The sequence below is a fragment of the Propithecus coquereli genome, unplaced genomic scaffold, assembly GCF_000956105.1.
Source record: "Propithecus coquereli isolate 6110/MARCELLA unplaced genomic scaffold, Pcoq_1.0 Scaffold111, whole genome shotgun sequence".
In the NCBI taxonomy this organism is placed as follows: domain Eukaryota; kingdom Metazoa; phylum Chordata; class Mammalia; order Primates; family Indriidae; genus Propithecus; species Propithecus coquereli.
Genome location: NW_012135081.1, coordinates 7335581 through 7344210, shown reverse-complemented (window position 1 = coordinate 7344210; position 8630 = coordinate 7335581). Strand labels below are relative to the sequence as shown.

The 8630-nt window shown below is 52.2% G+C and overlaps 1 protein-coding gene across 1 annotated transcript; it reads left to right on the top strand.

Annotated features, from left to right (window-relative positions):
- The first annotated feature begins 853 nt into the window (after positions 1-853).
- Positions 854-4330, top strand: LOC105815326 (retinol dehydrogenase 16-like). The gene is made up of 4 exons (XM_012650480.1): positions 854-875; positions 1474-1732; positions 3384-3547; positions 4110-4330. Exons 1-4 carry the CDS (start codon positions 854-856, stop codon positions 4328-4330), a joined length of 666 nt encoding a protein of 221 aa, XP_012505934.1.
- Positions 4331-8630: the final 4300 nt, after the last annotated feature.

The following is an 8630-nucleotide window of genomic DNA, read 5'->3' as shown; positions in this document are numbered from 1 at the left end:
ACTCATGAGGATGGAGGCTTAGAGCGCTGAAGGGACCTCGTATCAAATATTCAGTGATAATTCCTGTCCTGCTACATTACGCTGCCTGTTCTTTCTGTGAAAAGGGAGATCATGGATTTCTTTGTCCTGATTAGAAATGTAAACCATGCTTATTGAGGAAAACATAGAAGAGGATAAAGGTAAAACAACATTCACCGTAATCGCACCCTCCAGAGTTAACTGCTGTCTGCCTCGCGTGTTCTGGGAATGCGCTTTATACCATCAAATCTCTCCTGAAACGTAACATTGCATGTCTGTGTATTCATGCTGAGAGAATATAATTTATTTAAGCAGTCCTATATTGTTAGATGCTGAACTTAGTTTCCCACCTTTCCTGGCATAAATAACATCTCAGCAAAGATTCTGTAATGAGGTTTGTTCACATGCTTGGCAATGTTAATCAAGGTAAGTAAAAAATTGGGATCATAGAATACTCATTTCTTGAAGGCCATGAAAGTTGTGTGGGGGAAGCACTAATATTGCGAGGCCTTATTCTCTTTCCTCTATTCCTACATTAAACTCTGTCTAACTGCACCCCGGCCCTGGCCCACTGAAAAGCCTGCGCCTGCTGACCTTGGGTCTGTAGGTGGGGAAGTCAGACTATTTCAAATCCTGGATGTTGTGTTTTTGGTCCTGGATATCTCGCAAATCATCTTCACGAGAGCTAAGAGGGCTGGAGAGCCATGAGGTTATGTCAAGGGTGGACTTAGGGGAGGGTGGAAGCAGAGATCGACCCTGCCTGGGGCCAAGGGTGCCATCTGGACTCTGGTGTGGCCTGAGGCCTCCTCTCCGATCTGTCCAATGTATCGACTCCATGGTGAGCTCTGAATTCCCAGGTACAGAGGGTGAACTTTGATTCCTGAGAAAAAAGGTCTCAAAATTGATGCACATTGCATCACAGCCTGTCCCCTGATGTCCAAAGCAGGCCTGATCTCTACACTCCCCAGTTAGGATTTTAAGTGTGTCTCTCCCAACCAGGGTAGAGAAAACAATGATTCATGGGTCTTTTTGCCTTTCCCTTTATTCTTTCTCTTCTCTGGTTTTCCCTTGTTCTTTTTTTTTCTTTTACCCCATTCCTCTTTTACTGTCTGTATCTCCCCTGATGAGATATTTGATGAGCACTCACTCTATTTTCTCAGACTCTGTCCATGCACTTAAGAAAGTTGGGTTCATTGTACGCTGGTTTCCAGGCCCTGTGAGCAGAGATGACAAGGACCATTCCCAACCTCTAATAGCTTGAAGAATATGCAAACCCTGACACCTTTAAGTCACCATATCCTCATTTCTTCCCCCCACTCTTTTTCCCATACCAGGTAGCACATTCTTCTTGGTTCCATAAATAAACTCAACTGGAATGTTAACTTTAACCCTACTTGTCTCCACACCACACACACACAATACAGTGTTACTCTCTCAATTTCCCACTGTCCCCAGGACTCTGGGGCCTGGTGAATAATGCTGGCATGTCCAGAGGCTCGGGCCGCAATGAGTGGCTGACCAAACAAGACTTTGTGACCATACTGGACGTGAACCTGCTGGGGATGATCGAGGTGACTCTGAGCCTGCTGCCCTTAGTGAGGAAGGCGAGAGGCCGCGTGGTCAACGTCTCCAGCATCGCGGGTAGATTGTCTCTAACACCTGGGGGCTACTGCATCTCCAAGTACGGCGTGGAGGCCTTCTCGGACTCCCTCAGGTATTGGGGAGGGATCGGGCCCTGCCTGAGTCCTCCTGTTCCTGGTCTTCTGTGGGAGCTTTTCGTCAGAGTTTGATTTCATCACAGCTTTAGAGGCCCTTTGTTCAAGATCTCTCCCTCTGGCTTTTTGGCCTTACCCCTTCCTGGATTTAGCCAGCCATTCGGTGGGACCTCCTGTCCCTATTCTTGTAGGGGGAGGGGCCCCAGACCTAAGAAATTATGTAACATCCTATTGAGCCTTCTAATTTTTTTTTTTTGAAACGGAGTCTTGTTGTGTCACCTAGCCTAGAGTGCCATAGTGTCAACCTAGCTCATAGCAACCTCAAACTCTTGGGCTCAAGTGATCCTCCAGGCTCAGTCAACCAAGTAGCTGGAAGTAGAGGCGTGCGCCCCTAGGCCCGGCCAATTTTTCTGTTGTTAGTGGAGATGGAGTCTCACTCTTGATCAGGCTGGTCTCAAACTCCTAACCTCAAGCCATCCTCCTGCCTCAGCCTCCCACAGTGCTAGGATTACAGGCGTGTGGCACCACATCCAGCCCCTTCTGAGCCTTCTCAGGAGGGCCCACAGACAGGACATGTCTGAAGCAGAGTGGAAGTGGGAGAATTTGCTGCAGGGCCGTGTCCGCAGCCACTGAGATACTCGGGTGCAGGGAGCCCTTGAGGGTGGGTGCGGCCTCTGACTCAGCACAACACACAGCAGCGGGCACTAGTGTGAGTGCAGCATCAGTGCACCCTAGGATGGCAAGGTTTGCTCCTTGACCTAAAAACCCTGATAGCTGACAGGGGGAGGGACAGGAGACAGACAACCATTGGTGCCAACCCTTATAGGTGTTGTCACCAAGTCAGCCATAGTGGCCGTGGCAGCCCCCAGATGTGGGGAGGGTCCTGGCTGTGAGGTCTGAGCTGAGAAGACCTGGCAGCCTGCTAAGGAGGGGTGGGCAGGGCTCCTGATGAGAGGACGGCATCAGTCCCGGCTAAGGATGAGCATCAGCTGACTGCCTATTCTGTGGGGTCTTCCTGGGCCAAAGGAAAAGGCCAGGACAGGTGTGTGGGGCTGGACAGGTGGCCACCATTGGGCTATGGAGTCCTGTGGATTCTGGACACCTGCTGTACTTCATGCTGTTGGCAGTGGAATCGATGGCTCGGGTGGACTCAGGGTGGTAATTGGTGTAACAGGCATCTAGATGCCCACGGGTGCAGGGAACAGAAGGGTTGTGCGTGTGGGGAGCCTAGAATGAAGACAGAGGGATGCTCCCCAGAAGACAGCCGCAGCAGTCTGCTGAGAGATGGCCAGAGAGTTACCAGGGCAGCAGAGGGAGGAAGGGGACTGAGGAGCATAGAGGGTGAAATGGGCAAATCCTGATGATGCCCTGGATTGTGAGGGGAATGGGGGAGATAGCCCAGCAGTGGTGCCTTGCAGCTGATTCCAGGGGATTCGGAGCTAGTGAACTCGGTGTGTAAAGTATGTCAACCCTATACACAGGCAATGCCATGGTCACAATTTTTGTTGGCCTTCTGCTACACTTCCCAACATGCCATGCTTTCAGGCTTATCTACTACCACCCTGTGTTGGATTTTCATTGGGTTTATATGTGTTCGTGTTCGCCTGCAAGACCTCTGAATTCCTTGCCTTCCGCCTGTCTGTCTCCCAGGAGGGAGCTCGCCCCCTTTGGAGTAAAAGTGGCTGTAATTGAACCTGGTTTCTTCAAGACGAACAAGACCAACACTGACAGGGTTTTGCTGAATGTCCAGGAGGTGTGGGACCGGGCCCAACCCGAGATCAAGGAGACCTACGGCGAGAAGTTTCTGGCATCCTGTGAGTGCACTGTGTACAGTGAGAGAACTAAACCTTGGACCATGATTAATGTCTCCAACACGATGAGGGGCCTGTCCTCCTGCCGGGTACTGGGGAGAGGGAAGTTCAGCCTCGTCACAAAGTGGGACGTTCCGTCCCATTCCCAAGGTGCTGTGTGGTCAACAGGTCACTTAGAGATGGGAACCAGGCTCACTACAATTGGAAACACCGTCCCTTCATTATTTTGTAGAGGAAACTAAAGACAGACAGGGAAGATGCCATGGACTCCTGGCGAGGTGGGTTTAGAGAGGACTGGTTTTCCTGCACTTCGCCTCCGTTAGCAGAGACCTTTAACTTACAGAGTCCGGATATTCCCAGGAAGAGAGGCAGAGGTGGCTTAGTGTGGGCCAATTTTTCTTGGGTGAGGATGGGCCATGCCCCTAGGGAACCTGCATGGATTAGATTTGGGGCACATCACTGTGGGACCCAGAAATTCTTAGAAACTTTCCTTCTAACTTAGAGCTGTGAAAGGGAGCAGAGGGATGTTCCCACTCCATTAAGGCTGTTTTCTCATCCTGAGCAGATCTCAAACGACTATCCGAACACGTTTTGTCAACATGCAACGAGAATCTGTCAGAGGTGACGGACTGCATGGAACATGCGCTGACTGCTTGCCACCCCCGCACCCGCTACTCAGCTGGCTGGGACGCCAAGCTCCTCTACCTCCCCATGAGCTACATGCCCACCTTCCTGGTGGACGCCATCCTCACCTGGGGCCTCCCAAGGCCAGCCAAAGCCCTGTGAAGCCAGGACTGTGGCACTTGTTTCAGTGGGGTTGGATGCTGTGTGAGGGGTGATGTGTCCTTGGGAACGAAATAGGGTGGAGGGAGGCAGCTGTCATGTCATCAAGTCACCTGTCCTACCTGCATCCTCCCCTCCTGGCCATCGTTCTCCTGGGATTTCGTTCAGTACCCTACAGATGTTAGTAGGAAAGTGCCAAGTTATACAGCTGAAGAACAAGAATCCAATAGCAATCCTGGTTGTATTGTTGCCTTGGGTGGCCACTGAAGGCTCTAATCCTCTTGGGGCAATGGTGGGGCGACAATTGGGGTGGGTGTGAGCTGGGGAGGGGAGTTTAGCCCACACCTTCTCTGCCTGCTGCCCACCTCCTCAGGGTGTGCTTTAGCCTGGTCAGTCTATACCCTCCCACAGGGTGGAAATGCTTGAAGGTGGTCAGGGACCTCTCCTACCTCTGAAGATATCCGTGTACATGGGGTGGGGATGGGCAGAAAAACCACTAACCTGGCTCATAGTCCTCAGCTGGCAACTTGGTGGGCATTGGCTGGAAGGTGTTCTCAATAGGGGTCTTTGCATAAAACACGTAACCAATGTTTCATATGACTTGAACCCATGGAGTTTTTTGATTATTTTTCCCTAGAAACACTTGATAAGTTGAGCCATTCTAAGGGATTTTATTTTATTTTGTTTTTTTCTGTTACTACCCAAATTGTTAGCGGTAGGATTTTAATTTCTTAGGAAAGCTACCATTGGATTTCAGACATACTAGATGAAATCCCTCTCTGAGTCTGGGTTTCCTCATCTGGCTCAGCACCCAGAATTCACTCCTCAGAAAGCTCAGTCTCTGACAGTCTCCAGGACTCGAGGGAAAAGGCAAACACAGTGGCCAAGGATAGGTCCCCTCCTGATGCAGTAATTCTCTGCAAAGAAGGAGGACATGATCCCAAATGGGGAGTTTGACCTCAGAGGCCAGGAAAGGAGACAAGGGAGAGAGTGGTGGCTGGAAAACTGCCAGAAGGAAACTTCCAGGGCTGCTGGGAGGAGGGAATAAAATGAGTTACACAAAGTAGATGTAATAGCTTTTGCCCTTCTACCCCCTGAACGTACTCTTTCCTTAACCAGTGGTCCGCATTGCGGAGCTGGGGTACAGACCTATGGGAGCAAGAGGCAGGTGCCTTCAGGGAGGGCAGGGGATGAGAGGGGTGACCTGAGGAAGGATATGAAGAGGACAGGTGGATCTTCTCTCCCCTCCTTCAGCCCTTCCTGCCACAGAGGCCAGGGGCAATGCTTCCCTTTGCAGGCATTCTTGAGTAGCCTAGTGTCACAGGAATAGACACAAGCACAGGCAAGGAGGAAGATGGCAATAAGGACTGGCAGGACACAGATCCCTGCCCTGGTGTAGCTGAGCCTTCCCGCCCTCACCAGCACCTGCTCTGTGTCCCTCTTGGGCTGACCCTCATTTAAGGTCACTGCCCTTCCCTCTTCCCTTGCCCTTCCTTGCGCCCCCAAACACCCATCCTTGACACCTACCTCTCCTCCGGCATGGAGTGAGAGTCACGTTTAGACCCCAGTCCCTCATTTTCTGCTAATTTATGCTGAGCACCTGTTGTGTGCTGGGGGAAAATTCCTAGGAATTCCCAGGGGCTTCCTGAGACCCGGCTCTGAGACTTCAGTGTTCTGGGGTCACCGTGAGTGTGGTCTCAACAGAGAAGGCACTTGCACAAGGGGATACAGACTGCTGGCCTAAGGTCCCTTCGTATCTGGGAGACACCTCGCTAGGCGTCTTGGTTTCCTTCCCCCGGTGTAACAACTGAGGACATGGAGACTTCAGGGGACCTTGCGTTGTCAAACACATCCGTGTGAGTTGTGAAAACGGCAAGTCAGCTCAGATTCACGGAAAACTTGAAGTGGGCATTCGTGTGGAACATGTCGATGCTGAAGCCGTGAAGACGGCCAAGGAGGGTCGTCCTGGAGGACCAAGGCCCTGAATGCTGTAGGGTCAGGCCACTCAGTGTCCTTCCATGGTGCCCCACATGAAAGCAAAGCCACAGTTTCATATGCGATCTGAAGCCTCCAGACTTTTTTTGTTATGTTTTCATAATTCCTTCTCTGTAAACACACACACACAAACACACACACAGCACACACACACACACACACACAGCAGGAAAGCAAACTGAAATGAAATAAGACGCTGGGATTCACTTGATAGCTCACTGGGGAGTCGTTCAGGAGGTTGGACTCACCCCCAGGAGTGCTCTCCAGAGAGTGGGAGAGCTGTGAGGGTGCAAACCCCTGGCCCTCCATGCTGGGCTACGCTTGGGGGTCACCTATGCTGAGGCTTCCCTCTGGCCCACCTCATGCACTATGAGTCAAGGGGGTCACCTTTGCCATGAGAGAACAATCATGGCCATAAATAAAGTCTAAAGTAAAGCAGAGCACGTCCCCGCCCCCACCCCACTCCAGCCCCTCAACAGAGCATCCCCTCGTCTTCCCTCCTGGCGTCTTTTCTCAGCAAGGGAGCCAGGCCCAGTCCCTTGGAGCTGTGCAGGCCCTGGACCCAGTCCACAGAGTCCCCAGATGCCACCAAAGCTGACTTCACTTGGTCCCTTTGCTGCCCTGGTCCTCTCTGAGGAGCACAGGGCAATGTGGTCCCCAGCACAAACTGTCCTCCCCTCCAGCCACACGTGATATCCAATGCCTGCAGGGCATGTGGCCCTTCCTTTCTGGGACCCAGCCTTGCCTAGGGAGGGGCTGCAGGCTTCAGGCAGGACACAGGTCGGACAATGAAGCCTCCCTCCCTGTCTTTCCAGCTGTGCTTTTCCTTTCCTACACCATCTCTTCTCCAGGAGACCAGTCCTGGATGGAGAAGGAGCAATGGGTGGAGACAGTTTTCTCCAGGAAGCTGAGCTGGGCTCCCCTGGGGGACTGATCCCAGCAGGAGTCCACACACAAAGACTGCAGGGCGCCAGGAGGCGGCACCTGTCCGCCTAGGCAGCCAGGAGCTCAGAAGGGTGGCCCTGGAGCCTGGCCAAGCTCCTCTCCCAGGAGTGCTGACGCTGTCATTGTCATAGGGCTTGTGCAGGGGTCTCAGTGAAAGCACTCGGGGAGTGTTAGTCTCCACACTATCCGTGGTTCCAAAGGATTTCCCGTTCTGCCCAAAGGTCCAGGTGTAGCAGTCTCCCTCCCTCTGAATGGTCCCTTCGGACTCCTCGGATTGCTGTTGATTCTGGAGTGGACTGGGGGAAGCCCCTTCCACCACACCTAAGCATCACACTACTGTGAGGATGAGCAAGGGTGAGCAGTGGGTGTGAAGATTGGGAAATGTGTCTGTGCGCGGCCATTGAGAATTCACGGTTGAAGGAAATGGAAGTCCCTGACAATACTGGGGATGTGTGACCTGGGAGGGGAGGGCCCAGAGCAGGAGGGCCGAGGGCTGTGCACCCAGCACCCAGGGCTGGGAAAGGCGTCTGCAGGAGGTGAAGGGTAGACTCAGTGACACCTGCTTTGTTTGGGTCGTTCCTTTCCTCCCTCCCAGCAACTCGGGCAGTTTCTTTCCTGTGGGTTCCCAGCCCCGTTCCCTTTCTCTCCCCTTTCTTTGCACGGAGATCTGACTGCCCCTTTGACATCTCATACTCCCTCTTTCCACAGAACTACCCTAGCAGGCGGGGACCTCTCTGTTTTTGCCTTCTCCTTCCAATCCTAGAGAGACTGGCAATGACTTAGTTTCCTGCGTCATTCTGGGTGCTCACCAGATGTGGAAACCCAGGCTCAGAGAAGGAGTTCAGACTACTGCGTCTTGAATCCAGGTGTAGCTTCTGAGCACAATTGTGGCTTCTCTGTGCAGCCCAGGAGAGTTGGTGTACGAGATACGCAGAGACAGTTCTGACCCTCGAAGTTAGATGGAGTGGTATGTGTGCTATGGTGTGCATGTGTGTGCACTGGTGTAGGTACCTGCGTGGACGCTCATGTGTGGACCCGTGTGGGCACAGCAGGGCAGAGTGACATCGATGGACTAGGGAGGCTTTCTGACTAATAATGTATATTTTTTTTATTTCAGCATATTATGGGGGTACAGATGTTTAGGTTGCGTATGTTGCCCTTGCCCGTCTCCCCCACCAAGTCCGAGCTTCAAGCGTGTCCATCCCCCGGATGGTGCACATCGCACTCTTTGCGTATGCATATACCCTTCCCCTCCTCCCCCCACCCCGCCCCCTGCCCGACATCCAATAAATGTTATTCTTATATGTACACTTATGTGTTGATCAGTTAATACCAATTTGATGGTGAGTACATGTGGTGCTTG